We start from the raw sequence: 15,049 nt of genomic DNA on the forward strand, positions 1-15,049 counted from the left end.
TAAAGGACAACCGACCCCTCTGTACAAGTTATGTGCGTAATTTGTAAAATCACTTCAAATAACTTCTATTGAGTGTATTTTACAAAGATTGAACGGCATATAGCTATATTTTACGTTTTAAGACTCGCGGTGAATATTCAGGAAGTCTTGTTTTCGAGTTGATGACGATGCCTGACGTGACGTCTGGAACGCCCTTGATCGAGAAAGCGACACACAATGCATTTTGGGTACTTTGTTTGGTCTGAAAACCTCATGTTAATGGCGAAATTAGAAGGAAAACAAATAACACGATGGTGAATCATTGTGTGTTGCTCAAAGACTACTAGTTGACACAAATTCCCAGCAGACAAATCAGCCCATTTCCAACGGAGCTTGGGCGCCATCTTGTGCATTTTCTGGGACACTACATTGGAGTCCTGACAGCTCGAATTGATACAGGACTTCTTTAATCAATTGCAAACATGTATGCTTTCCTCTTCAGAACTATTTGAATCATATTCATAACTGGATGTGTAACAAGAAAGCATCCTCTCCGAATCTGAAGCCATTGTTTTGATTCTAGAGCAAGGCAAGACGTCCGGGCGTGACGTCACGAATAAGGGGGCGGGACCTTCTGAAACTCGGCATCTCAGAGGTCATTTTGAAGTAGTTTTGGGACACTTTAAGTTATTTTTATTTGTGTTTTGCATTCGACTAAAAATATCAGCCTATGTGTTTTGGGTATTTTAGATGTGATAAAACGTTTTTTCTGATGTCAGTTAGGAAACAAAAAAATGGTGTCGGTTGTCCTTTAAGGTTTGTAACGCTGTATTTAATGTTTCTGTAGTCCTAAAACTCAATGTTCTATGGGTCCTGGAATTTGAGTGACAATGACAAAAACCCTGGCACTGGAGTAGACACAAAAATGCGGCTTATTTGGGGGGTGTACTTTGGGTCATTTTGAAACATTAAATTATACTTAGGATACTGTTTTGAAATTTAATATGATGTAATAAAAGTGAAGAAAATAAAAATATTCACAACGGGAATGTTTTGGGCACTGAACATCCATCCACCCATTCTTTTTTTTTTAATTAAATCAACATTAACCTCCGGGAGCAGCACATGTGACATGACACTTAACTACACCCCCCCAAAATAATTATCATCTGATTGACAGATTAGTGGCTATCTAAATGCATTATTCAGAATTGTGGACAAAATTGCAATAACAAAAACATTTTTTGTTATTGTCTGAATCGGGTTTTTATTAAATCCTCTGAGCAGCACTTTGTTTTAGGTCTAGCAACAATTGACGAAATGTTGATGTATTTATTATCCAGCATTGTATGTCGAGGTGAAAACTATAATGTGGTTGTTGTTTAGGAATCACACTCTTGAGAGGACTTTTGGGAATGTTTACAAAAAACAAGCACAAACTATATAGCAAAGCAATCACAGCCATCAACTAAATAGTCATTTTGCACACGGCTGGGGAGGCGGCAGTTAAAAAAATAATTTAAAAAACTGAAAACCAGTCAACCCCCCTTTGTGTATCCATCCCCCTTTCTGTGTTTGCACGTAACCCTGCCGTCATCCGTCCAAACTTTGCAAGGTGAACAAATATACGGATCAGTCTGCGTAAAAAAATAAGTTTTGTTCTCCATTCACATCCTAACAATAGAGTCCAAAAACAACAAGTAGGATATGATTTCATTCAATGTGTTCTTTCCCCCTCAACCGCATGCGGATTCAGTCTTCGGAGCACAAAAGCGGCAAGTCTCATCCAGGCGACCTTTTGACATCCTGTTCCAAAGAGGCAAGCCGAGGGCTTTCGGTGGCAGCAAAAAAAGTTCAACCGGTGTGAGGTTACTTCTTTCTGTTGTGCTGCCTTCGCGCTTGCAATCTTTGCCGCGCCCCGCTTGGCTTTGAGCCCGCCCCGATGGAGAAGGAAGGAGGGGAACCTGATTGAGAAAACAAAACATTGTACATTCAGATACGATTCATCCAAATGCATTTAAGTAGCGTATTTTCTGCACTATAAGGCGCATGTAAAAGATTTTTTTTCAAAAGCTGACCATGCGCCTCATCATGCGGTGCGCCAAATGCATGGAAAACGTTTTAAAATACGTCATTCATTGAAGGTGCCCCTTATGATGGCGATGCATCCTATGTATGGAAAACGTTTTAAAATGTCATTCATTGAAGATGCCCCGTATAATGCGGTGCACCTTATGTATGTAAAATGTTTTAAAATGTCATTTGTTGAAGGTGCTCCTTATACAGTGCACCTTATGTATCACTTCTCTTAGTTTTTTTCTGTAATACCGTACAATAGTTATGTGGCTGACTGCTTAGCTATCTAGCTGGCTAGCTATTAGCTATCTATTGGCTTGATAGCTAGCTTTCTATCAAAATATGTCATTCGTTGAAGGTGCCCCTCATTATGCAGTGCACCTTATGTATCAATTCTGTTTTTGTCTGTAATACCGTACAATAGCTATCTAGTTGGCTAGCTAGCTAGCTTTCTATCTATTTGTCTTACTATTCTATCCGAATTACTTCCAGGTTGAGTGAACGCCGGCGCGTGTGGCTGCCACTGCTCACCCACAGAAAAACTTGTCCTGTGACTGTAAAGTGATCTTGAGAGTTTTGAAAGGCGCTTAAATATGAAATGTATTATTATTATTATCATTATGGAAAACATTTTAAAATATGTCATTCATTGAAGGTGCCTCTTATAATGCGGTGCACCTTATGTATGGAAAATGTTTTTCAATATGTAATTAGTTGAAGGTGCGCCTTATATTCCAGAAAATACGGTACTTGTTTTCCTCTCCCTTCCAAAATAAATGAGCATAGACACTTATAATAAAAAATGGAATATCTGCAAGAGGCGTAGAATTCAAACATTTTCAGATGACCCTTCAGGATTATTCTGAGCAATGATCCTGTTGTGTGGGGTGCGTACGTGATTTTTCCTCATCAATACGCTCTAAGAACGGTCAGAGAAGAAAATCATAAAAGTTAATGTTTTTTTCCCATTCCGTGTGGGCAGTCTGTGTGGACCTGGCTTTAGGAGATGAGAGCTTAAGAAATAGAATTTATATATTAATAATATAATAAATACACTGCGTTCACAAACTTACCAAAAGGAACAGCGTTGAAAGCCTGGATTGGTGTACTGGGACTTCCAAATGGAATTGGACCGGCAGCTGCGTTCGGGGTCTGACCGAAAGATGGCGTGGATGCGCCTGCAAAAGTCACAAACCAAATGTCAGAAAACAATCTGGATTTGATGTAACATATTGAACTCAGTCTAAAATGCCAAATCCGTGTCAATGACGTAAAAATGAAGACAGAAGGCATCGAATCGAATTACCGTATTTTTTTCAAAAGCTGACCATGCGTTGGGCCCTATGTATGGAAAACGTTTTAAAATGTCATTCATTTAAAGTGCCTTTTATAATGCGGTGCGCCATATGTATGGAAAACGTTTCAAAATATGTAATTCATTGAAGTTGCCCCTTATAATGCGGTGCGCCTTATGTATGGAAAACATTTTAAAATATGTCATTCATTGAAGGTGCCCCTTATAATGCGGTGCGCCCTCTGTGTGGAAATCGTTTTAAAATATGTCATTCATTGAAGGCGCCTCTTATAATGCGGTGCGCCTTATGTATGGAATACGTTTTAAAATGTCATTCATTGAACATGCCCCGTATAATGCGGTGCACCTTAAGTATGGAAAATGTTTTAAATATGTCATTCGTTGAAGATGCGCCGTATATTCCAGAAAAGGAAGTCATTCACTACCGTTAGCGAATTTATAATATAATTTGTAAAACGGTTCATTGCAGGTGTTGTCATTTTGTATTGTTTATTTATCCTGTTTCATAAATGTCCATCTGCCCCTTCAACCGTAGTCCCATTTCAAACATCAAAATGAAATCTGGAGAGTAATATCTCACCTGCAGCCCCAAAATTGAAGCCTCCCATCTGCGGCGCAGCATGATTGGCGACGGCCGTTCCGAACGGCGTTTGCGAAATGGCGGCGCCAAAGTTAAACCCGCCAGATGCCGGTGGCGCTGGACCCGAGGGGGTCGGCTGAGGAGCGGCGCTGCCAAACGCGAACGACGGCGCGGTCTGACTCTGGGCGGCCTGGCCGAAGCTTGGCGCCACGGAGGGCGTGGCGGTGGCGCCGAAAGTGAAGGGGGTGGAACCGCCCCCAAACGACGGTTTGGTTGGCGTCACAAAACTGGATGGCGTCGTGGTAGCAGCCGCTCCAAAGTTGAACGGCGTCGCCGGAGAGTTGGTCGCAGGTGCGGTTGATGCGGCGCTAGCCCCGAAAGTAAAAGGTTTAGGTGCAGTGACCGTGGTGTTGAAGGTCGATTGGGGTGCCGGGGCTTGAAATGATGGCTTTCCAAAAGTGAATGTTGACTGCGTCGTGGCGGCATTAGCAGCGGTGACCGTGGATGCGGGCGTAGCGGCGGCGATGGCAAAACCTCCAAAGGAAGCCGTGGTTGTGTTCTGACCCACTCCGGTCTGACCAAAGGCGAACACCTTCTGACTGGCGACTTGAGAGCCTGGCTGTGAGGCTCCAAACGCAAAGGCGTTCGTGGAGGTCGTAACAACAGATGTCGTAGTTACGGCGCCCGTGGATCCAAACTGAAATCCCGTCGTAGGCGCCGGCGCTGATGTGGTACTAGTTGTAGGTGGCGCAGACCAGGTTCCGAAGATGGATTTTAAAGCCGGCTGGGCTGCGGTGGTCGTGCTGGTGTTAGAGCCGGCGGTCGCTGCCGCGGTGGAGGTCAATCCAGAGAAAAGAGGCGAGGTAACAGCGCTGCTTGTTGAGGCACCAAATATGGTAGAAGTTAAAGAAACCGTCGCGGATGTTGCGGGAGAGGCGGTGTAAGGTGGCGGCGGCGACATGACGCTCCCCGTCGTTGCGGTGGAGGTTGTCTGAGGCGGGACGGTGAAGGCAGTTGTCGCGGGGCTACTTCCAAAAATTGCCTTGAAGCTTTGGAGTGGGGGTTTGCTCTCTGGGGTTGTTAAAGTTGACAGGGTCGATGCGGAGGTGGCGACGGCAAAAATGGGTTTGAACCCCGAGGCCAACAGAGGGTTAGAAGGAACGGGTGCCGCGGTGGTGATAGAAGCAGAGGATGCGGCAGGAATGGGATTCTGGCTCGATGCTCCGAATAAGCTCACTGCGGGTAGTGACGGAGTGCTACTGATGGGTTTGGAAATCTGGGCCATGACCTGAGTGAAGGCGGAGGGCTGGCCCGCGCTGGCAGAAGGGGGCTGCGACTGGGTGGGGTGCGATTGCTTCGGGGTGTCCGTTACGGTCGGCGTCTTGAGGCTTGAGATGCTGGGCCGTTCCAATAAGGTCAATGCAGGAACTGTTGACATTATAAGTGAGACATACTTCAGAAATGGCATGCAGTCCAAATAAAAGAACCCAAAACGTGTTCCACCAATAAATCTCTGATGTATCTATCTAGATCGCTACCCACCGATCTAGATTACTACCCACCGATCTAGATCGCTACACACCGATCTACATCGCTACCTACCGACCTAGATCGCTACCTACCTACCTAGATCGCTATCTACCTACCTATCTAGATCGATCCCTACCTACCTAGATCGCTACCTACCTACCAATCTAGATCGCTACCTACCTACCTCGCTACCTACCTACATACCTAGATCGCTACCTACCTACCTATCTAGATCGATCCCTACCTACCTAGATCGCTACCTACCTACCTATCTAGATCGCTACCTACCTACCAATCTAGATCGCTACCTACCTATCTATCCATCCATCCCGCTATCTATCAAGCTCGCTATCTACTTTTCCTTTCGGCTTTTCCCTTCAGCGGTCGCTATCTCGCTATCTATCTCTCTATTGATTACGTCGGGTCCTACCTTTGGTGGTGCTGGGAGAAGAGCTCAGAGGACTCTTCATCTTCAGAGGCGCCAGGAGTGGGTTGGAAACCACTGGGGCAGGACTAGGATCTAGGTTGATGACTGTGGAGGCAGGGCTGGAGGTTTTGGGCAGCGGGGCTGCCAACAGGCTACTTAGAGTGATGGTGCTGGAGACCGTGCTGGTGGTGGTGGACGAGGCGGGCACGGTGGCGGTCAACGAAGGGGAGGACTTCTCGGCTTCGGAAACTAGACGGGGACAAGACAACATGCTTAGGTTCTATAATGGGATTTAAAGATTGAAATATACACAGAATGTTGCCCCCCCCGAATAAAAATAAATAAACGAAGGAAAATTACAAAAACAGTGGAAAGACATTAACTCATTCACTGCCAGACATGCAAAAATGTGCCCACTCCAGTGCCAGGGTTTTTGTCATTATCACTTGAATTCCAGGACTCACAGAATACTGAGTTTTAGGACTACATAAACTTTCAATGCAGCGTAAGAAACATGAGACACTCTTATTTCATCAGGGAAAAAAAGTTAATTCCTAAATTATATGAGTCCGGAGTTATATGACCTTGAAATCGGGGCGGCTGTACAAAATACAAGACAATACAATACATATTGATTTATATAGCGCTTTAACACTAATTCCAGGACCCACAGAATATTGAGTTTTATGACTACATAAACATTCCATACAGGGTTAGAAACCCAAGACTCTCTTATTTCATCAGAAAAATATCGTTAATTTCAAAATTATATGGGTCTGTAGTTATATGATCTTGAAATGAGGGCGGCTATCCAAAATACAATGCAATACATACATATTGGTCACTTTACCAACAGCTGGAACAAAGCGCTAACATGGAAAAAATGGAAATGTTGCCTCTTGTGGAAAAAAAAAAAACATTGTCAGTGGCCGTGGCCAGCGCTTTATCAGCACCCAAGCATGAAAAAAAAAAAAAAAAAGAAACCCAAACAAATTTGGAAATGGCAGCGAATGAGTGAAACTGATCTGATGTTAAAACAAGCTTTGCTAATCCAACTTGGATTAAAAATCGCTATCAACTCACCAGGTGTCTCCAGGACCTTCTGAATCTTGCTGATGGCAGCTTTCTTCTCTTCATCCAGATCCTTCACAGTGATAGTGTAGCCCAGCTCAGGTGGCGGTGGCTTCAGATTGATAAACACAGAGAGTTATATGCGGGGCGGGGGCTAATATATGCAGTTTATTTCTTTCTTCAGATCATAAAACTGTCAGTCATTTGCATACCAGTGATATTTGGTCATCCCGGTTGCTGGAAACCAGCTGGATCTTCCGTTTTCGATTTCCACCGCTGCCGGTGAAGTTTGTTGAGGTTATGATTGGGACCTTGGGGACTGGAGTTTTTTTAGCTATGAGTAAATAAAACATTGAGTACAAAATATGCTTTGAGCAAACATGAATCCAGAACAGAGATGGTGAACACTTACATGTATCAGGTGTTTTATCCGATGCGGCCCTTTCTGATCGCACCGAGGACGCCGAGCTGGGGGAAAGGCCGTCATCCTCTCTGGGAAAAAGAAAAGGGCTAGTTATATACAGTAAAGTCTCGTTATATCGATATCGGATATATCGATAGTCCCGGTTATATCGATACTATTTCTATGCACGTACGGAGAAAATTACATGCAAACAGGGTCGGATATATCGATAGTCCCGGTTATATCGATATTTTTTCGGACTCCCTTGAATATCGATATAACGAGACTTGACTGTATATTTTTTTACATTCATTCAAAAGACAAGAGGCTGAAATGTGGATACACACCTCTGTTTCTTGGCGGCTCCATCGGGTGTCTGGGACCGAGATGAACCTGGGCTGGAAATCGGTGAGCTGGGCGCAGATGGCTTCTTAAACTTTCAAAATAAAGCGTTTCATAATCCACTTTGAGTCAAAACAATTTTGTAGATTTAAAATGGAAAGAAAATCTACAGTTCTTAACAGAAGTAACGAAATAATGGTTAAAAAAATGAATGAAAAGAAATAATTATTGTTTGATTAATTCATTCACTGCCATTCCCGAATTAATTTGGTAATTGAAAAGCATGACGTGGAGCGCCATTCTTGAATGTGTTCGAGTTTTGGGTTTTTTTTTTTTGCAGGGATGCCGATAAAGCGCTGGTCAGACCTCTGGCAATGTTTTTTTCCCTCCCACAAGGGGGACAGCATTTGCCTTTTGTCCATATGTTAGCGCTTTGTTACAGCTGAAATATTACTGCTATATGAATCAATATGTATGTATTGTATTTTGTACAGCTGCCCTCATTTCAAGATCAAATAACTCCAGAGCCATAGAATTTAGGAATTAACTATTTTTTTCTGATAAAAGAAGGTCGAAGGTTTCTTATGCTGCATTGAATGTTTATGTAATCCTAATACTCAATATTCTGTGGGTCCTGCAATTTGAGTGAAAATGACAAAAACTGGAGTGGACACATTTTTGTACATCGTCTGGCAGTGAATGAGTTATTAAAAAAGCAGCAGGCAAACAATGACAGTTAGTGCCTGAATTCAAATCTACATTGATTCTAATATTTGAAAGCTGTAGCTCTGAAAAAAAAATAAAGATGTTTGGTCCTTACTTGCAGGAGGCCCGCAGTAGAGCTGTATGAGCTTTGGATGGGGTTTCTCTTAGAACCCAGCGTCCCTCTCGGTGCATGAAGTCCACTGGCAGAGCTGATGGAGGAGGTGCGGGACCTCTTTAAGTTGGACTCCTCTGTTACTGAGATCATCCCTCGCTTTAGGCTTCCGGGTCTGGATAAATAAATACATAAATAAAGGGTCTAAAATCGCCATGAGACAAAAATCGGGAAAAAAAGTGCTGTCGACTCACTTTGGGACCAGTTGTGATGGCGCTCCATTGGGCAAGAGCGGCTCAAAAGCGGAATGTGAGCTTCCTCCACTGTCGTTTCGCCTGTGGAACAGATTCCAGAGCTTGTACATGTCCCTCAAAAATGATACTTTCTTTGTGATATTAATTTAGCATACAATGTGGTTGCTGAATTTATATTCCAGTTCCACCCCAAAACTCATATAGTATCTTGACACTATATTCCAATAATAATAATAATAATAATAATAATAATAATAATAATAATAATAAAAAGTATAATACATTTAATTTACAAGCACCTTACAAATAGATAGAAAGCCAGCCATCTAGCTAATACATAGCTAATAGATAGATATGCAAATAGGCAGCCAGCTAACAGATAGTTAGCCAGATAGCTAATAGATAGCAATTACATATTTTTCTTCAAGGTAATTATGGCAGATAATATAACTGTTTCTTTCTACAAGACGTACATGCCAGGACATATGATTGGCGAGCTATTGACGAGTGGTAAAATTGCCATAGCAACGAATTGGTACCACCTTGAATCGTAAGTGTAGCATAACCTCTTAGGGTAAAGGTCTGTTTACCTTCTCTTGCTTCTCTGCTCGGCATTGAAGCTTCTGTCCGCATCATCAACCTCTCTCTTGCGGCTATCCTTCAACACTTTGAGGACGCTTTCTCTGGAGCAGGGGTCCACGGGGGGCTTGGGCACTGCAGCGCAACTTAGATGCTCCAAACTAAAGACAGGAGGGAAAATAAACCCAAGTCAATTATGATTTACACAGTAATGTTTTCCCAGTTCCTGTCCATTACGGTAACGGTAAAAAAACAGGTGAATTATACCTGCTACTGTTGTGATCGGGCCGAGCAATCTTGACAGTGACGGGACTCTGAGCAGCTGGTGAATTTCGAGGCGTGAGGATGCTCTTCTTCCTGAAGCCGTCCCACCTGACGGGAGGCAGGAAGCCCAATGAGGAGGCGCCCGGCTGATGAAGGGGATAGTGCCGTTGTGGGGTGATCGTGAAGTGTCCCATTGGGCTTGTCTGCTCCCTTAAAAAAATAATTAATTGCTCTTTACTGGTTATTAGTTGAGATTATGCCATGCAAGTTCACTTCATTGATCCAATTGTATTTATTTTTTGACTAAGAGCAAAATATATGTGGATTGGAGCTCATCGATCTCCATTTTTGGCGGAGAGCTACGACTGTGCGTTTTTGGGAAGATTTTTAAGAACACCAGATCCACAAAACAATCCATTCATAAGTGGTCAGACATTGCATGTTGATCAATGCCTGTTAACACTGATCCACACAATCTATTTTTTACAGGGAGCCTAATAAAGGTATCTCAAAAAATATAAGAACTGATTATTAGCTCCTGGTACTTAATACTGCCGTTGTACATTAACAATAAGCGACAATTTGGGGGCAGATTTTGGATTGTATACGAGTTGTACTGAATAGTGTCCGGCGAGGGCACTGTAGTTCATTGAAACAGACTTACCCGGCAAATGACAGCCTCCGGTTCGGTGTGTAGACAGCATGGTTGGGTCTGGATAACTTTTCCCTCAGTTGCTCGCAGGGGTTGCGGACCACTCTGGACCTCCGAAGGTCGCCACTCGGACTTTCCGGTTTGCCAATGTAACTCCCCATGAGAAAGTCCCCGGGGCTAAAAAGAAACGTGTCGCTAGCTAAGTGCCCCCCGCGATAGATCGCAGCGTCGGGCCGTCTTTGTCTGAAAGCCTCCAGTGACGACCCGCGTGCCTCACGTCTGCCGACGTCGTTTTTGGTCCACCACCGCGATACCACCGACACGTCGCTCACCCACCAGCCCCAAAAGCGGCGCAGGTAGCCGGCCCTAGCATGAAATCCAGTCCGAGGATTGAGGCCTAATCTGGCGGGAAGCGGGGTTCTGCGGCGGAGAAGGGACGCACCGCCACAAAGGGCGAGAATTAAAACAATGTATAGAAAATAGGGGATTAAATAAAGGGATAGACTAACTATGCCTACAGCAGAAAGAAGCACTATTTTTTTCTCTCTTGGTAACATGGCGGCAACGCGCCCATCATGCTGCTCTCCACTATTTCTTCTTCTGCATCGGAAACTCGGCGTTTGACTTTGGCGTTTGGTACGCCACCGCCAACCATTGCAAGATGGTGGTATTACAGCGACAACAGTACTGCGTTCCCTCACCATTTTATACCATTCATTTTGAAATACATTTTGTATAAAGTAATATAATTAATAGTTTTGACAATTATATATCCTATTTTATATACAGAAATAAGAATAAATAATAATAAAAAATATAGTTATACCAATATAAATACATCTTAACCTAACTCCAAAAGCGCATGAAAGATATCCACTGACTGACAAAAAAAAAAGATATTTTTGCAAAAGGTATCATTTATTTTAGTGAGTATTAAAACAAAATGTAGTTTCGTTTTTTTGCTATTTGATCAATTTTAGCTTTTCAAGAACTGTAATAACCACACACAACACGACGAGTGTCTCAATATGTTTGGTAACCCCCAAAACAGATAAAACCAGAGAGGCAGACAGGGCCTTTGAGTCTATAACAGATGTAAATAAATGCATCTGTATCACATTTTGTTTACCTGTATGATCCTCGGTTCATTTTGATTAAAAACTGTTCTGGCTTTTGTCTGGGTTGCACCAAGTAAAATTACAGTTCTCGTTCAGTTGCATATCTCCTGTCTTTTTCGCTTAGTGTTGACATTTGCACTTCGAAAGTCTTGTCAAACGCGCTGTAGTCTACGCGGAAGGCGCCTTTCTCCAAGGATATGCACGATTCAAAGCGATGGCCCCACAGGAGTTCGTCCTCTGTGTACGACGTTCTGGCCTGGCACGTCATGCCTGAGAAGCATTGTGAATGAGGACATGTTACGCAAAAGTGATGTTTTAATCAGGCGCATGGCAAGCTAAAATTAGCATTTTATAATGCTGTACTTTATAAAATACACAGTCGTGACAATTCGGTAGAATGTAAAGACATGAAACATTCATTTCTGTTTTTTCCCCTTCAATTTATAATAAAATAATAATAATAATAATATATTTCATTTATAAGCGCCTTTCAAAACTCTCAAGGTCACATTACAGTCACAGGATAAGTTTTTTTGTGGGTGAGCAGCGGCAGCCACACGCGCCAGCGTTCACTCAATTCGGAAGTAACTCAGATAGAAAGCTAGCTAATACATAGCTAATAGCCAGCCAACTAGTTAGCTAATAGCTAGCTAATATATAGCCAGCGAGACAGCTAATAGGTATCAAATAGATAGCTAGCTAGGTAGCGAGCTCGATAGCAAATATCTACCAGATAGCTAGCTAGCTAGATAGACAGCTGAATAGCCAGATATTGTGCATTCCTTCTGGGATGCCACCTGACGACAGAGAAGAAAATGGTTACGCTCTTGACAGAGGATAAAGAATATGTTATCTCGTTAGTCATGTTGCGTTGCTGTTTATTTTAAAATATTTATTGCTTAAAATTTGAAGATAGAACGTTGGGATGAAGTACTAACCTGAGGCTTCCACAATACCCTCCAGGATCACGATGATCTCAAAGCTCTCCCTCTTCAAACGCTCGGCTCCTACGTCCCAGAAGGGGCTGCTTTGGTTGATGACATGGGTGATGGTTTGCGGCTCCACCAGCAACAGTCGGTCTCCACCAGTGTCGTAACCCAAGTTGAGCTCGGATTGTTCAAGCGGGATAAACTCCCCCTCTTTGGTCTGCCTGGATTTGATAAGCTTCGCCCTGATCTTGGCGTCCACCATGTGGCTCTCTCTGAGATCCCCGATGCGGAACAGCATGCATAGTTTTCCGTCTCGCTCACATATGACACAGTGTTTGCTAAAGATCAGCGTCTGGGCCCTCTGTTGGGGTCGGGAGATTTTGACAAACATGCAGCCCACCATTAGCGCATCGATCATGGAGCCCACGATGGACTGCACCATCAGGAGCACCACTCCTTCCGGGCAGTTGGCCGTCACCATTCTGGAGCCGTAGCCGATGGTCCTTTGACTCTCCAGTGAGAGCAACAGGGCGGACAAGAAGCTGTCTACATTTGCGTAGCACGCTTGCCACTCTTGGTTGTCCACATGTGCAATATCGCCTCGCAACCAAGCACCCAGGAAGTAGATTCCGCCAAAGGCTAACCATGTGAGGATGTAGCACAAGGTGAAGACGAGTAGGAACCAGCGGTACTTCAGATCCACCAGCGTGGTGAAAATGTCCGAAAGGAACCGACTTTTGTCCTCAATAGGCCCCAAGTTGACCCTGCACTTGCCGTCTTTGGTGACGTAGCGTTGACGCTGGCTGCCAGCGCTCAAGTGCGCAGAATGCGCATCGCCCAAGAGTTTACGCCGTTTCCTCTCCGTCTTTGACCCGTTGACCATCTCGGTGGTTTGAATGGAAAAGGTGCTCCTTCTTGTGGAGCCTCGCGATTGCCACCTGGAGCTAAAACTTTTAAGATTGCTGTTTTGGAGCAAACGCTGAGGCTTGGTGGCCTTCTCCATGGTTTCTAGTGGAGCCATTTTGACTGTCTTCTGCTGGGAGGACATTGCAGTCTGACTGCTAAAAGTTTGGGGTTGGTGGACCTCCTGAGAGGAGATTCAAAGGGATGAGAAGTTAATCAGGTTGAGGGTTAGGAAGGTGATGGAGAATAGACAGAATAGAAATTAATTATATTTAAAAGTTTCAAGCTTAGTTGGCCGAACACAAGCCCCACAATGGAAGCACAGAGAATCTGGGGCCAACCTGAGGTGAACAGACATGGCCTGTTAAACTGTCAACCTCAGATAGGAGATCTGGCCTTGGACTAATTTAGGACTTAATAAACTCCTTCACAGGAAGAGCTCATTAGCCAGGTTACAAATCTATCAGTTCATTTAAAGACAACCCATTAAAATGTCCATGTTCTGTTGGTTTATGGATGTTGGTGCTTGTACCATGGGACATCCAGGGGTGTGGTATTCAAATCAAGAAGACTGTGTTTTACAAATGTATCACTTAAATGTGGATATACAGTCAAACCTCGGTTTTCGAACGTCTCGGTTCTCATCCCATTCAGTTTTCAACCAAAAATGATATATTTTTTATGCCCCGGTATACAACTGATATTTGGTTCTCAACCAAACTGAGTGCATCTGAATGCATCACTCGACTACTCTCCGCTTCATTATACGTCACTTCCTTATATGTCACGTCTTCCTCATTGTGACCGACGAATTAATATTGTTGTTGTTTTATTTTTGCAAAAATGCAGACATATTTGGTTCAAGAATTTGGTTTGAAAAGTTAGTGTGCCCTGTGTTAGTGTGCCCTAGACAGCTAGGATAGGTGCCAACACGCCTGTGGCAGAAAGAAAATTGGTGAAAATAAAAGTTTGTTTTTATAGAATTTTAAACATGACCTGCTCTATTATTAAGTTTTTATCCGGTTTATGTGATGAAATAGTTAAAAAGTTGTTTTCTAGACTTTGAACGGATTAAGATTTTTTACATTGATTTTAATGGAAAGTGCTGTTTCGGTTTTTGAACAAATCGGTTTTCGAACAGGTTTCTGAAACGGATTATGGTCGAAAACCAAGGTATCACTGTACTCTCAATGAATAGCTAAATAAAAAAAAACTGCGCCCCCTGCTGGCCGTAAAATACAATGTTCCTGTGTTCAAGCCTTTGTTCACAGTGTCCGACGAACAAACATCTCTGACAGAAGGTTCTTTAACTTTCCATATATTGAAATCATTGTTCAATATAAAAAGCAAACATGAGAATACCATATGAGACAAAGGCATACCTGATCGGGGATTGATTGAAACTGCAGCGTAGCCTGATGTTTTGCTGGAGTACTCCCGATCCTGATAGGCGTTCCGTCAACACTGTCGACCACAATTTCCTTCCCGCACATCACAGTGGAGATCATCTCAGAGGGAACTTGGAAACGCTCTGACCAGATTGCTTTGGACAAGGAAATTAAAAGTATCTCTTGCTGGCTTTAAAGAACAAATGCCAGATGGTTCACCAGCCTGATCTTTTGGTGCTATATGTCTCAGTATACATCAAGGCGTCATCTGTGGGAAGTGGTCCCATTCAGTGTCCCACCACTTTTCACAATTTGGGGATTATCCTTAATCTTCAGCATTGGATGGAGAAGCTCTGAAGAAAAACGTTCGATTGGAAAAGATTACACAACAGTTTGCCGGGTTGCTTAAAGTAGTACGCTTT

General features: G+C 43.3%; 2 protein-coding genes across 3 annotated transcripts; both read right to left on the reverse strand.

The window, feature by feature from the left end:
• Positions 1-1,297: 1,297 nt before the first annotated feature.
• pom121 (POM121 transmembrane nucleoporin) lies at positions 1,298-10,877 on the reverse strand. Of its 2 annotated transcripts, none has more exons than XM_089017554.1 (13): positions 10,302-10,877; positions 9,641-9,847; positions 9,385-9,534; positions 8,795-8,875; positions 8,544-8,715; positions 7,729-7,817; positions 7,391-7,470; positions 7,191-7,297; positions 6,991-7,090; positions 5,911-6,156; positions 3,951-5,378; positions 3,129-3,233; positions 1,298-1,943 (listed from the first exon to the last, which is right to left on the reverse strand). In XM_089017554.1, the coding sequence occupies exons 1-13, from the start codon at positions 10,844-10,846 to the stop codon at positions 1,849-1,851; spliced, it is 3,405 nt and encodes a 1,134-aa protein (XP_088873680.1). In that variant the 5' UTR covers positions 10,847-10,877; the 3' UTR covers positions 1,298-1,848. The 2 variants fall into 2 exon arrangements, with proteins under 2 accessions (XP_088873680.1, XP_088873679.1); XM_089017553.1 differs by having other exon boundaries at positions 7,191-7,312.
• Positions 10,878-11,252: 375 nt separating this feature from the next.
• Positions 11,253-14,963, reverse strand: LOC148886616 (G protein-activated inward rectifier potassium channel 3-like). The gene is made up of 3 exons (XM_089016265.1): positions 14,622-14,963; positions 12,346-13,423; positions 11,253-11,677 (listed from the first exon to the last, which is right to left on the reverse strand). The coding sequence occupies exons 1-3, from the start codon at positions 14,745-14,747 to the stop codon at positions 11,487-11,489; spliced, it is 1,395 nt and encodes a 464-aa protein (XP_088872391.1). The 5' UTR covers positions 14,748-14,963; the 3' UTR covers positions 11,253-11,486.
• Positions 14,964-15,049: the final 86 nt, after the last annotated feature.

This window comes from Hippocampus bargibanti, linkage group LG16 (genome assembly GCF_051943395.1).
Source record: "Hippocampus bargibanti isolate YZ-2025 linkage group LG16, ASM5194339v1, whole genome shotgun sequence".
Lineage (NCBI taxonomy): Eukaryota > Metazoa > Chordata > Actinopteri > Syngnathiformes > Syngnathidae > Hippocampus > Hippocampus bargibanti.

Excerpts from the sequence above, each read along its gene's own strand:
- pom121 (XM_089017553.1), bottom strand. The coding sequence starts at position 10,846 with ATGTTACCAAGAGAGAAAAAAATAGTGCTTCTTTCTGCTGTAGGCATA. Across the intron at positions 9,535-9,640 it reads CCCGATCACAACAGTAGCAG|TTTGGAGCATCTAAGTTGCG; the intron begins GTATAATTCACC and ends TCCTGTCTTTAG. Across the intron at positions 6,157-6,990 it reads GAAGGTCCTGGAGACACCTG|TTTCCGAAGCCGAGAAGTCC; the intron begins GTGAGTTGATAG and ends GTCCCCGTCTAG.
- LOC148886616 (XM_089016265.1), bottom strand. The coding sequence starts at position 14,747 with ATGATCTCCACTGTGATGTGCGGGAAGGAAATTGTGGTCGACAGTGTT. Across the intron at positions 13,424-14,621 it reads TTCAATCAATCCCCGATCAG|GAGGTCCACCAACCCCAAAC; the intron begins GTATGCCTTTGT and ends ATCTCCTCTCAG. Across the intron at positions 11,678-12,345 it reads GGGTATTGTGGAAGCCTCAG|GCATGACGTGCCAGGCCAGA; the intron begins GTTAGTACTTCA and ends AATGCTTCTCAG.